Consider the following 17,257-nt stretch of genomic DNA (forward strand, 5'->3'; position numbering starts at 1 on the left):
CTGCCTCTCTCTCTGCCCCCTGGGTCACTGCCTCGCTCTGTTGCCCCCTGGGTCACTGCCTCCATCTCTGCCCCCTGGGTCACTGCCTCCCTCTGTTGCCTCCTGGGTCACAGCCTCCCCGTTACCTCCTGGGTCACTGCCTCTCTCTGTTGCCCCCTGGGTCACTGCCTCCCCCTGTTGCCTCCTGGTCACTGCCTCCCTCTCTGCCCCCTGGGTCACTGCCTCCCTCTGTTGCCCCCTGGGTCACTGCCTCCCTCTCTGCCCCCTGGGTCACTGCCTCGCTCTGTTGCTCCCTGGGTCACTGCCTCTCTCTCTGCCCCCTGGGTCACTGCCTCGCTCTGTTGCCCTCTGGGTCACTGCCTCCATCTCTGCCCCCTGGGTCACTGCCTCCCTCTGTTGCTCCCTGGGTCACTGCCTCTCTCTCTGCCCCCTGGGTGACTGCCTCGCTCTGTTGCCCCCTGGGTCACTGCCTCCATCTCTGCCCCCTGGGTCACTGCCTCCCTCTGTTGCCTCCTGGGTCACAGCCTCCCCGTTACCTCCTGGGTCACTGCCTCCCTCTGTTGCCTCCTGGGTCACTGCCTCCCCCTGTTGCCTCCTGGGTCACTGCCTCCCCCTGTTGCCCCCTGGGTCACTGCCTCCCTCTGTTGCCCCCCCGGGGCACTGCCTCCCTCTGTTGCCTCCTGGGTCACTGCCTCCCTCTGTTGCCTCCTGGGTCACTGCCTCTCTCTGTTGCCTCCTGGGTCACTGCCTCCCTCTGTTGCCCCCCTGGGTCACTGCCTCCCTCTGTTGCCTCCTGGGTCACTGCCTCTCTCTGTTGCCTCCTGGGTCACTGCCTCCCTCTGTTGCCCCCCTGGGTCACTGCCTCCCTCTCTGCCCCCTGGGTCACTGCCTCTCTCTGTTGCCTCCTGGGTCACTGCCTCTCTCTGTTGCCTCCTGGGTCACTGCCTCCCTCTGTTGCCCCCCTGGGTCACTGCCTCCCTCTCTGCCCCCTGGGTCACTGCCTCTCTCTGTTGCCTCCTGGGTCACTGCCTCACTCTGTTGCCTCCTGGGTCACTGCCTCCCCCTGTTGCCTCCTGGGTCACTGCCTCCCTCTGTTGCCTCCTGGGTCACTGCCTCTCTCTGTTGCCCCCTGGGTCACTGCCTCTCTCTGTTGCCCCCTGGGTCACTGCCTCTCCCTGTTGCCTCCTGGGTCACTGCCTCCCTCTCTGCCCCATGGGTCACTGCCTCCCTCTGTTGCCCCCTGGGTCACTGCCTCGCTCTGTTGCCCCCTGTGTCACTGCCTCCATCTCTGCCCCCTGGGTCACTGCCTCCCTGTTACCTCCTGGGTCACTGCCTCCCTCTGTTGCCTCCTGGGTCACTGCCTCCCTCTGTTGCCCCCTGGGTCACTGCCTCCCTCTGTTGCCCCCTGGGTCACTGCCTCCCTCTGTTGCCCCCTGGGTAACTGCCTCCCTCTGTTGCCTCCCTCTGTTGCCCCCTGGGTCACTGCCTCCCTCTGTTGCCTCCCTCTGTTGCCCCCTGGGTCACTGTCTCCCTCTGTTGCCCTCTCGGTCACTCCCTCCCCGGGTAACTGTGGCCCCTTGTCTGTGGGGGGAGGGCGGCTGTCAGTGTGGCCCCTTGTCTGTGGGGGGAGGGCGGCTGTCAGTGTGGCCCCTTGTCTGTGGGAGGAGGGCGGCTGTCAGTGTGGCCCCTGTCTGTGAGGGGAGGGCGCTGTCAGTGTGGCCCCTTGTCTGTGAGGGGAGGGCGCTGTCAGTGTGGCCCCTGTCTGTGAGGGGAGGGCGCTGTCAGTGTGGCCCCTTGTCTGTGAGGGGAGGGCGCTGTCAGTGTGGCCCCTGTCTGTGAGGGGAGGGCGCTGTCAGTGTGGCCCCTTGTCTGTGAGGGGAGGGCGCTGTCAGTGTGGCCCCTGTCTGTGAGGGGAGAGCGCTGTCAGTGTGGCCCCTGTCTGTGGGAGGAGGGCGCTGTCAGTGTGGCCCCTTGTCTGTGAGGGGAGGGCGCTGTCAGTGTGGCCCCTTGTCTGTGAGGGGAGGGCGCTGTCAGTGTGGCCCCTGTCTGTGAGGGGAGGGCGCTGTCAGTGTGGCCCCTGTCTGTGAGGTGAGGGCGCTGTCAGTGTGGCCCCTTGTCTGTGGGGGGAGGGCGCTGTCAGTGTGGCCCCTGTCTGTGGGGGGAGGGTGGCTGTCAGTGTGGCCCCTGTCTGTGGGGGGAGAGCGCTGTCAGTGTGGCCCCTGTCTGTGGGAGGAGGGCGCTGTCAGTGTGGCCCCTTGTCTGTGAGGGGAGGGCGCTGTCAGTGTGGCCCCTAGTCTGTGAGGGGAGGGCGCTGTCAGTGTGGCCCCTTGTCTGTGAGGGGAGGGCGCTGTCAGTGTGGCCCCTGTCTGTGAGGGGAGGGCGCTGTCAGTGTGGCCCCTTGTCTGTGGGGGGAGGGCGCTGTCAGTGTGGCCCCTGTCTGTGGGGGAGGGCGCTGTCAGTGTGGCCCCTTGTCTGTGGGGGGAGGGTGGCTGTCAGTGTGGCCCCTGTCTGTGGGGGGAGGGCGCTGTCAGTGGGGCCCCTTGTCTGTGGGGGAGGGCGCTGTCAGTGTGGCCCCTGTCTGTGGGGGGAGGGCGGTCAGTGTGGCCCCTGTCTGTGGGGGGAGGGCGGCTGTCAGTGTGGCCCCTAGTCTGTGGGGGGAGGGTGGCTGTCAGTGTGGCCCCTGTCTGTGGGGGGAGGGCGCTGTCAGTGGGGCCCCTTGTCTGTGGGGGAGGGCGCTGTCAGTGTGGCCCCTTGTCTGTGGGGGGAGGGAGCTGTCAGTGTGGCCCCTGTCTGTGGGGGGAGGGCGCTGTCAGTGTGGCCCCTGTCTGTGGGGGGAGGGCGGCTGTCAGTGTGGCCCCTAGTCTGTGAGGGGAGGGCGCTGTCAGTGTGGCCCCTTGTCTGTGAGGGGAGGGCGCTGTCAGTGTGGCCCCTGTCTGTGGGGGAGGGCGCTGTCAGTGTGGCCCCTTGTCTGTGGGGGGAGGGCGCTGTCAGTGTGGCCCCTGTCTGTGGGGGAGGGCGCTGTCAGTGTGGCCCCTTGTCTGTGGGGGAGGGCGCTGTCAGTGTGGCCCCTTTTCTGTGAGGGGAGGGCGCTGTCAGTGTGGCCCCTGTCTGTGGGGGGAGGGTGGCTGTCAGTGTGGCCCCTGTCTGTGGGGGGAGGGCGCTGTCAGTGGGGCCCCTTGTCTGTGGGGGAGGGCGCTGTCAGTGTGGCCCCTTGTCTGTGGGGGGAGGAAGCTGTCAGTGTGGCCCCTGTCTGTGGGGGGAGGGTGGCTGTCAGTGTGGCCCCTGTCTGTGGGGGGAGGGCGCTGTCAGTGTGGCCCCTAGTCTGTGAGGGGAGGGCGCTGTCAGTGTGGCCCCTGTCTGTGAGGGGAGGGCGCTGTCAGTGGGGCCCCTTGTCTGTGGGGGGAGGGCGCTGTCAGTGTGGCCCCTTGTCTGTGGGGGGAGGGCGCTGTCAGTGGGGCCCCTTGTCTGTGGGGGAGGGCGCTGTCAGTGTGGCCCCTTGTCTGTGGGGGGAGGGAGCTGTCAGTGTGGCCCCTGTCTGTGGGGGGAGGGCGCTGTCAGTGTGGCCCCTGTCTGTGGGGGGAGGGCGGCTGTCAGTGTGGCCCCTAGTCTGTGAGGGGAGGGCGCTGTCAGTGTGGCCCCTTGTCTGTGAGGGGAGGGCGCTGTCAGTGTGGCCCCTTGCCTGTGGGGGGAGAGCGCTGTCAGTGTGGCCCCTGTCTGTGGGGGGAGGGCGCTGTCAGTGTGGCCCCTGTCTGTGGGGGGAGGGCGGCTGTCAGTGGGGCCCCTTGTCTGTGAGGGGAGGGCGCTGTCAGTGTGGCCCCTTGTCTGTGAGGGGAGGGCGCTGTCAGTCTGGCCCCTTGTCTGTGGGGGGAGGGCGGCTGTCAGTGTGGCCCCTTGTCTGTGGGGGGAGAGCGCTGTCAGTGTGGCCCCTAGTCTGTGAGGGGAGGGCGCTGTCAGTGTGGCCCCTTGTCTGTGGGGGGAGGGCGGCTGTCAGTGTGGCCCCTTGTCTGTGAGGGGAGGGCGCTGTCAGTGTGGCCCCTTGTCTGTGGGGGGAGAGCGCTGTCAGTGTGGCCCCTAGTCTGTGAGGGGAGGGCGCTGTCAGTGTGGCCCCTGTCTGTGGGGGGAGGGCGCTGTCAGTGTGGCCCCTTGTCTGTGAGGGGAGGGCGCTGTCAGTGTGGCCCCTTGTCTGTGAGGGGAGGGCGCTGTCAGTGTGGCCCCTGTCTGTGAGGGGAGGGCGCTGTCAGTGTGGCCCCTGTCTGTGGAGGAGGGCGCTGTCAGTGTGGCCCGTCTGTGGGGGGAGGGCGCTGTCAGTGTGGCCCCTGTCTGTGGGGGGAGGGCGCTGTCAGTGTGGCCCCTAGTCTGTGAGGGGAGGGCGCTGTCAGTGTGGCCCCTTGTCTGTGAGGGGAGGGCGCTGTCAGTGTGGCCCCTTGTCTGTGAGGGGAGGGCGCTGTCAGTGTGGCCCCTTGTCTGTGAGGGGAGAGCGCTGTCAGTGTGGCCCCTGTCTGTGGGGGGAGGGCGCTGTCAGTGTGGCCCCTGTCTGTGGGGGGAGGGCGGCTGTCAGTGGGGCCCCTTGTCTGTGAAGGGAGGGCGCTGTCAGTGTGGCCCCTTGTCTGTGAGGGGAGGGCGCTGTCAGTGTGGCCCCTTGTCTGTGGGGGGAGGGCGGCTGTCAGTGTGGCCCCTTGTCTGTGAGGGGAGGGCGGCTGTCAGTGTGGCCCCTGTCTGTGGGGGAGGGCGGCTGTCAGTGTGGCCCCTGTCTGTGGAGGGAGGGCGGCTGTCAGTGTGGCCCCTTGTCTGTGGGGGGAGGGCGCTCTCAGTGGGGCCCCTTGTCTGTGGGGGGAGGGCGGCTGTCAGTGTGGCCCCTGTCTGTGGGGGGGAGGGCGGCTGTCAGTCTGTGCCTGTCTGTGGGGGAGGGCGGCTGTCAGTCAGTGTGGCCCCTTGTCTGTGGGGGAGGGCGGCTGTCAGTCAGTGTGGCACCTGTCTGTGGGGGAGGGCGGCTGTCAGTCAGTGTGGCACCTGTCTGTGGGGGAGGGCGGCTGTCATTCAGTGTGGCCCCTTGTCTGTGGGGGAGGGCGGCTGTCAGTCAGTGTGGCACCTGTCTGTGGGGGAGGGCGGCTGTCAGTCAGTGTGACCCCTGTCTGTGGGGGAGGGCGGCTGTCAGTCAGTGTGTGCCTCCTGAGCCGCGGTACTGCCCCCTCTCCGGCAGGCAGCCTTATATGGAGGGGCCGGCGGAGCCTCCTGAGGGTGGTGCTGAAGGGACAGCTCCAGAGCCGCGGCCACCTCTGCAGGACTCCTCCATGGACTGTGCTGCCGCCATGACCCGCGGGTCCCCAGCCGCCCACCTCCCGGCAGCCCCTCACAGAGCCGCACCATGAAGAGGCAGAACGTGCGGACCTCGGCGCTCATCATCTGCACCTTCACCTACCTGCTGGTCGGCGCCGCCGTCTTCGATGTCCTGGAGTCCGAGGAGGAGACGACGGAGAAGAAGAAGCTGGAGGACACGAGGGGCGACCTGCGGGGCAAGTACAACCTGACGGAGGCGGCGTACCGGGAGCTGGAGTGGGTGGTGCTGAAGCTGAAGCCGCACAAGGCGGGCGTGCAGTGGACCTTCGCCGGATCCTTCTACTTCGCCATCACTGTGATCACCACCATAGGTAGGAGCGCAGCACGGGGACTACAACTCCCAGCGGGCGGGGGCCGGACACTACGGCTCTGGGGGAGCGATAACTGAGAGAAAGAGACAGAGGAGAAAGAAAGAGAGAAACAGAGAGAAGAGATGGAAAGAGAAAGAAGAGGGAGAGAAAGAGACAGAGGGAAAGAGGGAGAAAGAAAGAGAGAAGAGAAGAGACAGAGGAAAAGGGAGAAAGAAAGAGGGAGAAACAGAGAGAAGAGAGGGAAAGAGAAAGAAGAGGGAGAGAAAGAGACAGAGGGAAAGAGGGAGAAAGAAAGAGAGAAGAGAAGAGACAGAGGAAAAGGGAGAAAGAAAGAGGGAGAAACAGAGAGAAGAGAGGGAGAGAGAGAGAAAGAGACAGAGGGAAAGAGAAAGAAAGAGAGAGAAAGAAAGAGAGAAGAGAGGGAGAAAGAAAGAGAGAGAGAAGAGACAGAGGGAGAAAGAAAGAGAGAGAGAAGAGACAGAGGGAAAGAGGGAGAAAGAAAGAGAGAAGAGGGAAAGAGAGAGAAACAGAGAGAAGAGAGAGAGAGAAGAGACAGAGGGAAAGAGGGAGAAAGAAAGAGAGAAGAGACAGAGGAAAAGGGAGAAAGAAAGAGGGAGAAACAGAGAGAAGAGAGGGAAAGAGAGAGGGAAAGAGAACGAGACAGAGGGAAAGAGGGAGAAAGAGAGAAAGAAAGAGAGAGAAAGAAAGAGGGAGAAAGAGAGAGTCGAAAGAAAGAGAGAGAGAAGAGAGAGAAATAGACAGAGGGAAAGAGGGAGAAAGAAAGAGAGAGAAAGAGGGAGAAAGAAAGAGAGAAAGAGGGAGAAAGAAAGAGAGAAAGAAAGAGAGAAAGAAAGAGAAAGATACAAAGAGAGAGAGAAAGAGGTAGAAGCAAAAGAAAGCGAGATACAGATAGAGAGAGGGAGAGATAAAGGGAGAGAAAGAGAGAAAGAAAAAGAGGGAGAAGTGTGAGAGAGAGAAAGAAAGAGAGAAAGAAAGAGAGAGGGAGAGAAAGAGATAGAGAGAAGGAGAGAGAGAAAGAGATAGAGAGAAGGAGAGAGAGATAGAGAGAAGGAGAGAGAGAAAGAAAGATAATAGAGAGATACAGGGAGAAAGAGAGATGTAGAGAGAGAAAGGGAGAGATATATATGATAGAAGCATGGAGAGACAGAAAGAGATAGATAGATAGATAGATAGATAGATAGATAGATAGATAGATAGATAGATTATAGATAATGAGAAAGCCGAAACGTCACCTGCCATGTGGGTCTGAATTAAACTACAATTTTTTCACCAACAAAGTGCAGCGCTGCGTTCCTTATTTATTTTTATTGCATTTTCTGACATAGTGGATTGATTGCTGAGAAGACCTGTGCACCCGATAGTAGATATTGTGCTCTTCTGGTTTTTGGGCTTAATAAATAGATAATAGATAGATAGATAATAGATAGATAATAGATAGATAATAGATAGATAATAGATAAAAGATAGATGTAAGATAGAATGTAAGCCCGCAAGGGCAGGGTCCTCTTCCCTCTGTATCAGTCTGTTATTGTTAGTTTTGTTTACTGTAAGTGATGTCTGTAACCCTGTATGTATCCCCTTCTCATGTACAGCACCATGGAATCAATGGTGCTATATAAATAACTAATAATAATAATAATATATAGATGATAGATAATAGATAGATGATAGAAAGATGGATAATAGATAGATGATAAAAAGATAGATACAGTTGGGTCCATATGTATTTGGACAGAGGCAACATTTTTCTTATTTTGGTTACAGACATTACCACAATGAATTTTAAACAAAACAATTCAGATGCAGTTGAAGTTCAGACTTTCAGCTTTCATTTGAGGGTATCCACATTAAAATTGGATGAAGGGTTTAGGAGTTTCAGCTCCTTAACATGTGCCACCCTGTTTTTAAAGGGACCAAAATTAATTGGACAGATTCAATAATTGTAAATAAAATGTTTATTTTTAGTGCTTGGTTGAAAACCCTTTGTTGGCAATGACAGCCTGAAGTCTTGAACTCGTTGACATCACCAGACGCTGTGTTTCCTCCTCTTTGATGCTCTGCCAGGCCTTCACTGCGGTGGTTTTCAGTTGCTGGTTGTTTGTGGCCTTTCTGTCTGAAGTTTAGTCTTTAACAAGTGAAATGCATGCTCAATTGGGTTGAGATCAGGTGACTGACTTGGCCATTCAGGAATATTCCACTTCTTTGCTTTAATAAACTCCTGGGTTGCTTTGGCTTCATGTTTTGGGTCATTGTCCATCTGTAGTATGAAACGACGACCAATCAGTTTGGCTGCATTTGGCTGGATCTGAGCACACAGTATGGCGGCTCTGAAGACCTCAGAATTCATTCCTGTGTCACATTATCCATAAACACTAGTGACCCAGTGCCACTGGCAGCCATGCATGCCCAAGCCATCACACTGCCTCCGCCGTGTTTTACAGATGATGTGGTATGCTTTGGGTCATGAGCTGTACCACGCCTTCGCCATACTTTTCTCTTTCCATCATTCTGGTAGAGGTTGATCTTGGTTTCATCTGTACATATAATGTTCTTCCAGAACTGTGCTGGCTTTTTTAGATGTTTTTAGCCTTTTTGTTCTTCATGCTTATGAGTGGCTGCACCGTGCAGTGAACCCTCTGTAGTTACTTTCATGCAGTCTTCTCTTTATGGTAGATTTGGATATTGATGCGCCGACCTCCTGGAGAGTGCTGTTCACTTGGTTGGCTGTTGTGAAGGGGTTTCTCTTCACCATGGAGATTATTCTGCGATCATCCACCACTGTTGTCTTCCGTGGGCGCCCAGGTCTTTTTGCATTGATGAGTTCACCAGTGCTTTCTTTCCTTCTCAGGATGGACCAAACTGTAGATTTTGCCACTCCTAATATTGTAGCAATTTCTCGGATGGGTTTTTCTCTGTTTTCGCAGCTTAAGGATGGCTTGTTTCACCTTCATGGAGAGCACTTTTGACCGCATGTTTACTTCATAGGAAAACCTTCCAAATGCAAGCACCACACCTCAAATCAACTCCAGGCCTTTTATCTGCTTAATTTAGAATGACATAACGAAGGGATTGCCCACACCTGTCCATGAAATAGCCTTGGAGTCAATTGTCCAATTACTTTTGGTCCCTTTAAAAACATGGTGGCACATGTTAAGGAGCTGAAACTCCTAAACCCTTCATCCAATTTTAATGTGGATACCCTCAAATGAAAGCTGAAAGTCTGAACTTCAACTGCATCTGAATTGTTTTGTTTAAAATTCATTGTGGTAATGTCTATAACAAAAATTAGAAAAATGTTGTCTCTGTCCAAATATATATGGACCTAACTGTAATAGATAGATAATAGGTGGATAGATGATAGATAATAGATAGATAGATAATAGATAGATAATAGATAGATAATAGATGATAGATAATAGATAGATAGATGATAGACAATAGATAGATAATAGATAGATGATAGATAGATAATAGATAACAGATAATAGATAGATGATGGACAGTAGATAGATAATAGATAGATAATAGATGATAGATAATAGATAGATGATAGATAGATGATAGATAATAGATAGATGATAGATAGATAGATAATAGATAACAGATAATAGATAGATAGATGATAGATAGATGATAGATAGATAGATAGATAACAGATAATAGATAGATGATGGACAGTAGATAATTCCCCCAGTGCCCGCAGTGTCGCTGCCTCCTGCATCTTCCGCACTCCCGTACTCTGTGCTCCGTCCTCGGCCGCTCTCCGCTGTGATCCGGGAACACTCACCTCTGTAATTAGCCGCTTTCTCTCACCTTCCTGTAGATATAAGATGGGGTCTGGGGTCTCATGGAGGAGCCGAGAGGGCGACCAACAGACAAGACCCCACTTTCTCACCCCAGAGTGACGTTAGGTGATGTGTGAGATCTAGTCTGAGACTCCAGATGTGCAGGAGTAGCACCAGGGGCCCCAGCACCACTCCTGCACCAGGGGCCCCAGCACCACTCCTGCACCAGGTACACCATCACCACTCCTGCACCAGGGGCCCCAGCACCACTCCTGCACCAGGTACACCAGCACCACTCCTGCACCAGGGGCCCCAGCACCACTCCTGCACCAGGTACACCAGCACCACTCCTGCACCAGGGGCCCCAGCACCACTCCTGCACCAGGTACACCAGCACCACTCCTGCACCAGGGGCTCCAGCACCACTCCTGCACCAGGTACACCAGCACCACTCCTGCACCAGGGGCACCAGCACCACTCCTGCACCAGGGGCCCCAGCACCACTCCTGCACCGGGGACTCCAGCAACACTCCTGCACCAGGGGCCCAAGCACCACTCCTGCACCAGGGGCCCCAGCACCACTCCTTCACCTGGGGCCCCAGCACCACTTCTGCACCAGGGGCCCCAGCACCACTCCTGCACCAGGGACTCCAGCAACACTCCTGCACCAGGGGCCCCAGCACCACTCCTGCACCAGGGGCCCAAGCACCACTCCTGCACCAGGGGCCCCAGCACCACTCCTTCACCTGGGGCCCCAGCACCACTTTTGCACCGGGGGCCCCAGCACCACTCCTGCACCAGGGACTTCAACAACACTCCTGCACCAGCGGCCCAAGCACCATTCCTGCACCAGGGGCCCCAGCACCACTCCTTCACCTGGGGCCCCAGCACCACTTTTGCATCGGGGGCCCCAGCACCACTCCTGCACCAGGGACTTCAGCAACACTCCTGCACCAGGGGCCCAAGCACCATTCCTGCAGCAGGGGCTCCAGCACCACTCCTGCACCAGGGGCACCAGCACCACTCCTGCACCAGGGGCACCAGCACCACTCCTGCATCGGGGCCCCAACACCACTCTTGTACCAGGGTGCCAGCACCACTCCTGTATCGGGGCCCTAGCACCACTCCTGCACCAGGGGCCCCAGCACCACTCTTGCACCAGGGGCCACAGCAACATTCCTGTACTGGGGCCTCAGCACCACTCTTACACCAGGGACCCCAGCACCACTACTGCACCAGGGGCCCTAGCACCACTCCTGTACCGGGGCCCTAGCACCACTCCTGCACCAAGGGCCCCAGCACCACTCTTGTACCAGGGCACCAGCACCACTCCTGCACCAGGAACCCCAGCACCACTCCTGCACCAGGGACCCCAGCACCACTCCCATACCGAGGCCCCAGCACCACTCCAATATTGAGGCCCCAGCACCACTGATGCACCAGGGGCCCCAGCACCACTCATGTACTGGGGCCCCAGCACCACTCCTGCACCAGGGACCCCAGCACCACTCCCATACCGAGGCCCCAGCACCACTCCAATATTGAGGCCCCAGCACCACTGATGCACCAGGGGCCCCAGCACCACTCATGTACCGGGGCCCCAGCACCACTCCTGCACCAGGGACCCCAGCACCACTCCCATACCGAGGCCCCAGCACCACTCCAATACTGAGGCCCCAGCACCACTAATGCACCAGAGGCCCCAGTATCACTCCTGCACCAGGGGCCCCAGCACCACTCTTGTCCCGGGGTCCCGCAGGCAGTGCAACATGTACAGTGCTGTCATCCTCTGACCCCTCAGCCTCCTGTTGGTGACATCTCAATATTCAGTGATGTCACCGTGTGATGCTGTATATAGAGGGAGACATTTCAGGCTTCGCTGACACTTTTGCATGGCATTCTCCGCTGTCGGTCCCCCATGTTCTCTGCTCTCGTTCTTCCCCCCGATGTTTCATATGTTTGGTGCAATCATAAGATGTGAAACTTCTGGATAGAAATGTAACAGGTGAATCTGGAGACTTCCACATTTATTTACTCAGCGAGCAAAGGAGAGCGGCGCAAAATGTCGCACAAAAAAAAAAGTCAAAGTCTACTGTGAACCCCGTGTCCCTCGGGGTACGTGGCGGTGCCTGCGGCGGCTCGGTGCGGAGCGGCTCCGCTTTGTGTCTGATGGTTTCTCTCCTCTACATTCATATTCGCTGCTTCTGGACTGATCGTTTCCACATTCTTAACGTAACATCACAAACCTACAGGTATTTATTGGGATTTTCTGTGATATCAACCCAAAGTGTAACGGAAATGATACAGGGTGTACTAATTATACATTCCCATCAACTCTGACCAGCTTCCCTGCCCATTATGAAGAAATGCCTCCCCACAGTAGGATTATGCCACCACCATGAGTGATGGTGGGGATGGTGTTTTCAGGGTGATGAGAAGTGTTTGTTTTTCACCACATATAGCACTTTGCATTTAGCCCAAAAGTTCTCCTTTGGTCTCTTATGTGAGACCCTCTTCTTCCACATGCTCGCTGTTTCCCTTACGTGGTGTGACGACACAGCATTTAATCCTAATTATCCAGATGTAAATTCAGTAGGCTGGGAGACATAAGTTATCATTATGTTGACTTTTGGATTTACAGTATGTGTCTTTCTTTGATTCATAAAGAAACACAGAATATTATTTAAAACGCCTGAATGTGACTTTGGAGTTGCTGTCTGCCTCAAGCTCATTGTCTGCTATCTTTGAGGGATAGAGACATAGGGTAATTGAACAATAGATGTTAAATAATATGTTGATTGACCATTGTGTGGGACCCTGTGGGTTGTTGACTTGCAAAATAGAGGAGTAAATAGTATGAAAATTGATTAAATATTCAAACAATGTGAATTAATCTCTTCACATCTTTCTCTTGACCTCTGGATGATGGATTGAAGGACAACAGTTGTGAACTATATAAAGGGGATATGCCTGTTTAACAAGAGATCCAAAGAACCAGAGGCTCTTTACAAAACCACAGCCAGGAACGCTCTACAGGACAGCAGCCAGAACATCATGGCTCCATCACGAGGGACACAAATTTGACATTCTACATGATATTAGCTTAGGGGAACACAGCCCTGGCTGAAAGAATACAGATCTGCTCCAGTGACATCGCTGAACTATAGATATGTTTGGGGTAGTCAGGATTTGGATCCACCGGTCACCTGGTTCCATGGATACTTTTGGGGAAGTCAGGATTTGGACTCACCGATCGCCTGAGCCCCATAAATACATTTGGGCGAGACAGGATTGGGACTCACCAGTCACCAGGAACCATGGAGATGTTCGGAGAAGCCAGGTTGTGACCCTCCGGTCACATGGCCTTGTACCTCAATGGACGGTCATCTTTCTAAGGTTGTCATTATCTCCTAATCGGCCTTGGAAGTCTCAGCTGCTCTTATCCCGATGAGTCAGTGGAAGGGTGAGACTCTGTAATTTGCATCATCTTATGGTATTGTGCTGTGACTGTTCTATGTGTTGTCTGCCTGTTTCATGGTTCAATGAACTATTGCCACACTGTTTTACCATCACTATGTGTTGTCAGAATAGCATTATGCCCACTGAAAAAGGAGCTGGCGTTCAGTTTGATGATCCCTAGTCCGAGCGGTTTCGAGCCAGCGTATTAAGCATCCACTGACCCCCCGTGTCTCCACACATGGTTTTTTCCACACTACAAACGGGACTTGTTTCCACTTGCTTTCAGAAATGTCTTTCTTCTTGCCACTCTGCCAAATTTGTGTAGTATACGACTAATAGTTGACCTGTGGTCATATTTTCCCCCCTGAGCTGTGGATCTATGCAGCTTCTCCATGACCATGGATGCCTTGGCTGCTTTTTCTAATTCATGCTTTCCTTGCTTGGGATGTCAGGCTAGGTGGACGCCATGTCTTGGTAGGTTTGCAGTTTTTGGATGATGGATTGATGCTCTGTGAGATGGTCAGAGCTTGGGCTATTTTTTATAATCTAACCCTGCTTTCCTCTTCTCCACAACTCTATCCCTGACCTGTCTGGTGAGCTCCTTGGTTTTCATGAAGCTGTTTGATCCCTAATGTTCTCACACAAACCTCTGAGGCCTTCACAGAACAGCTGTAGTTATACTGAGAAGTGGACTCAATGTACTAATTATGTGACTTCTGGGGACGACTACTCAAAAGATTTTAAATCGGGGCATCAGACTGCAGGGGGCTGAATACTAATGCACCTCACAATTCTCAGATTTATAGCGGTATAATAATTAGTGAATCGGTATTATCTCCTTAACATGTCACAAGTTCTTGTTACTTTGTTGTATCACAGAAAATCCCCAAAAATGTGTAAAAGTTCACGGGGTATGAAGACTTTTCAAGGCTCTGTAGACCGATGGGTGAAGTAAATCAGACGTCTTGGTTAACCCCTTGATGGGGGGATTTCTTATGATGAGACTTTTTTTATAGAGGTTTTCTGAATCCTTTTTTCCCACGGCTGCACTTTGACTTTTCTCACCTTCCTCAGGTCCAGTGCCGAGTCTGAGCTGCTCGTTTCAGCTTTTCTTATTGTCTGCAGCAGTGACGTGTTGTTGATAGTGATGCAGCTAATCATTGAGCTCATCAACTTGTGACATCAACATGGGCAGAGCTGCTGAGCTCAATGATTGTCTGCAGCACTGTCGACGCGACAACACCCCTGCAGACAATGACAGAAACTGAGAGTAGTGGTGGAGAATCAGCTCTGGACCTGGGGAGGGGGAGTAAAGCTCAAACTTCAGCTGGGAGACCAGAGGTCAGAACACCCCTTTTTCTTGTGGCTGCTGCCATTTTTCACCCCCAATGATCAGTGTCGCCAAAGGTTTGATAAGTTTGGCGCAATCGTAAGGCATTAAACTTCTGACTTGAAATGTAACTGGTGAACCTGGAGAATTCCTCATTTATGCGGCTCAAAATGTGCATGAAAAAATGCAAAAGCCCAAATATGCTGTGAATCCCACGCCTCTCGGTGTATGCGGACGGATGAACCGGCAACAGCGAGTGCGGCTCTAGTTTGCGATCTGTCGTTCCAGCACTGATTATTTACTGTAATTATTGTATCCACACTCATTCGTTAGAGCTTATTTTAGCTCCTCGGGGGCGGTTCTTGTGACGGCTCTGGTTTGTGTTGTTAGATGTTTTCCTCTATATTCTCTCCCTTTGCTTTTTTGCGTCCTGTCATTCCAGCACTGATTATTTACTGTAATTATTGCATCCACACTCAGAGGATCTGTAGCTTCTGCTCACTCATTCGTTAGAGTTTATTTTAGTTCCTCAGGGGCGGTTCTTGTGACGGCTCTGGTTTGTGTTACTAGATGTTTTCCTCTATATTGTCTCCCTTTCCTTTTTTGCAAAATATCATCTCCCCTCTACGATATCTATATTTCCTAAAAGAGCATATGGACAGGGGCCATCTAAGTGAGATACACCCTTTAAGGAGGACCTGTTACAGGGTCCAATGTGTCTAGTTTTAGCAGTTTTATTAACACCACTTCTTCCCTGAATATTTCATTTTTTATTTTTTTTTTTAAATCCAACGTACGGTTCAAGAGGTATGAGCTTTTTTATTTAGTGCTACTTTTCATGAGCCTTTCCTAGGGGGCGTGGCTCACAGCGTTCCTTGTGGGCGTGTTCTTAGTCACACCTCCAAGAAGCACTAAATACAAAGTCCCGTATCTCTGGAACTGTACAACGGATTTAATTAAAAAAAAAAAAAAATGAAATATTCAGGGGAGAAGCGATGATAATATAAGAGTAAAAACAGGACACATTTGACTTGATGACAGGTCCGATTAACCCCTTAATGTAATATCATGAAGGCTCCCATCACCGCCATCTTTTTCCTCCTCTGACCCTCATCTATATGCTAACTCCAAGTACAACCATTCTTCTATGCCCAAAAAGTAAAAACCACAGCGCCACACCTATCAATAGGTTGTGCATGGAACTGCAGCTCAGCTATTAAACAGAACTGGGCTGCAGTACCACATGCCACCTGTGAGTAGGAGTGGCGCTGTTTTAAAATTTTAGCAAGTTCTGCCAAATTTGAGCTAATTTTTCCCTAAAAAAATGTAAAAGACAAAACTTTAAGATTTATTATGCATCTGGGTTCCGTGGAGCTGCGTAATTAAGGAGGATTGTGGTCAGATCGTCGCAAACATCAGATTTTCTATTACGTCCCAATCGCACAGAGTTAATCAGCGGCCGGGGTACAGTTAATCCGCACAAACAGAATATGACGGGGAGGATAAGTCTCACGCAGTAAGAGATGGCAGAAGGTGCGGCTGGTGGGGCGGCCGGACCCTCCTCGGAGCCCCCAGTACAGAGCATATAAATACTCTATAAAAGTAGAGGCATTGTGAGAAGAGAGCAGAGGTCAGGAAATCACACGGATCCGCCGGCCCCTGAAGACCTCTCAGGAAGTTAGAAAATAAACTCCAAGCCTGTAACGAGGGTCTGGCACTGGGGCTGGATGCGGCCGGAGGAGACTTCTGCTTTCCCGCGTGTGATGTGATTTTATTTTGGCTTTTTTCCTGGTTATTTATGACATTTGTGCAAATATGAGGAAAGCTGGAAATGTCGCTTCTCTGAAAGGGTTAATGTTTTTGTGAAACTTTAGCAAAAGTTTTCAGGGTGACACTCCGAGATTTCAGGGTGATATTCCGAGATTCCAGGGTGAGACTCCGAGATTTCAGGGTGAGACTCCGAGATTTCAGGGTGAGACTCCGAGATTTCAAGGTGAGACTCCGAGATTTCAGGGTGAGACTCCGAGATTTCAGGGTGAGACTCCGAGATTTCAAGGTGAGACTCCGAGATTTCAAGGTGAGACTCCGAGATTTCAGGGTGAGACTCCGAGATTCCAGGGTGAGACTCCGAGATTTCAAGGTGAGACTCCGAGATTTCAGGGTGAGACTCCGAGATTTCAGGGTGAGACTCTGAGATTTCAAGGTGAGACTCCGAGATTTCAGGGTGAGACTCCGAGATTTCAAGGTGAGACTCCAAGATTTCAAGGTGAGACTCCGAGATTTCAGGGTGAGACTCCGAGATTCCAGGGTGAGACTCCGAGATTTCAAGGTGAGACTCCGAGATTTCAGGGTGAGACTCCGAGATTTCAAGGTGAGTCTCCGAGATTTCAGGGTGAGACTCCGAGATTTCAGGGTGAGACTCCGAGATTTCAGGGTGAGACTCCGAGATTTCAAGGTGAGACTCCGAGATTTCAGGGTGAGACTCCGAGATTTCAGGGTGAGACTCCGAGATTTCAGGGTGAGACTCCGAGATTTCAAGGTGAGACTCCGAGATTTCAGGGTGAGACTCCGAGATTTCAGGGTGAGACTCCGAGATTTCAGGGTGAGACTCCGAGATTCCAGGGTGAGACTCCGAGATTTCAGGGTGACACTTCGAGATTTCAGGGTGAGACTCCGAGATTTCAGGGTGAGACTCCGAGATTTCAAGGTGAGACTCCGAGATTTCAGGGTGAGACTACGAGATTTCAGGGTGAGACTCCGAAATATTGTATTCACAATTTACAATTAACCAGACCCTATAATGACAGCTAAGGTGCCACACTATCAAAGCCAGCTCCAAATAAGTATTATACCGTACTATTGTGCCCCCCAAGAAACGTAGCTATGGTGCAGAGCAATGTGGAGCTCTTCAATTAAAAGCTGACGAGTCTCCCAATGACACAAAGTTTATGACAGTGCTCTATTATATTCATCAAAGTGCCCCATAATAGAGTCATCAGGAGTGCCCCATAATA

General features: G+C 53.4%; 1 protein-coding gene across 1 annotated transcript in view; it reads left to right on the forward strand.

Moving 5' to 3' along the window:
* The first annotated feature begins 5,192 nt into the window (after positions 1–5,192).
* KCNK3 (potassium two pore domain channel subfamily K member 3) overlaps positions 5,193–17,257 on the forward strand; it is a 156,128-nt gene continuing 144,063 nt past the window's right edge. The window contains exon 1 of the mRNA XM_077291801.1: positions 5,193–5,648. Coding sequence (XP_077147916.1) covers positions 5,366–5,648 — 283 coding nt within the window. The 5' untranslated portion in view covers positions 5,193–5,365. The remainder of the gene's footprint in view (positions 5,649–17,257) is intronic.

This window comes from Ranitomeya variabilis, chromosome 2 (assembly GCF_051348905.1).
Source record: "Ranitomeya variabilis isolate aRanVar5 chromosome 2, aRanVar5.hap1, whole genome shotgun sequence".
Classification (NCBI taxonomy): domain Eukaryota; kingdom Metazoa; phylum Chordata; class Amphibia; order Anura; family Dendrobatidae; genus Ranitomeya; species Ranitomeya variabilis.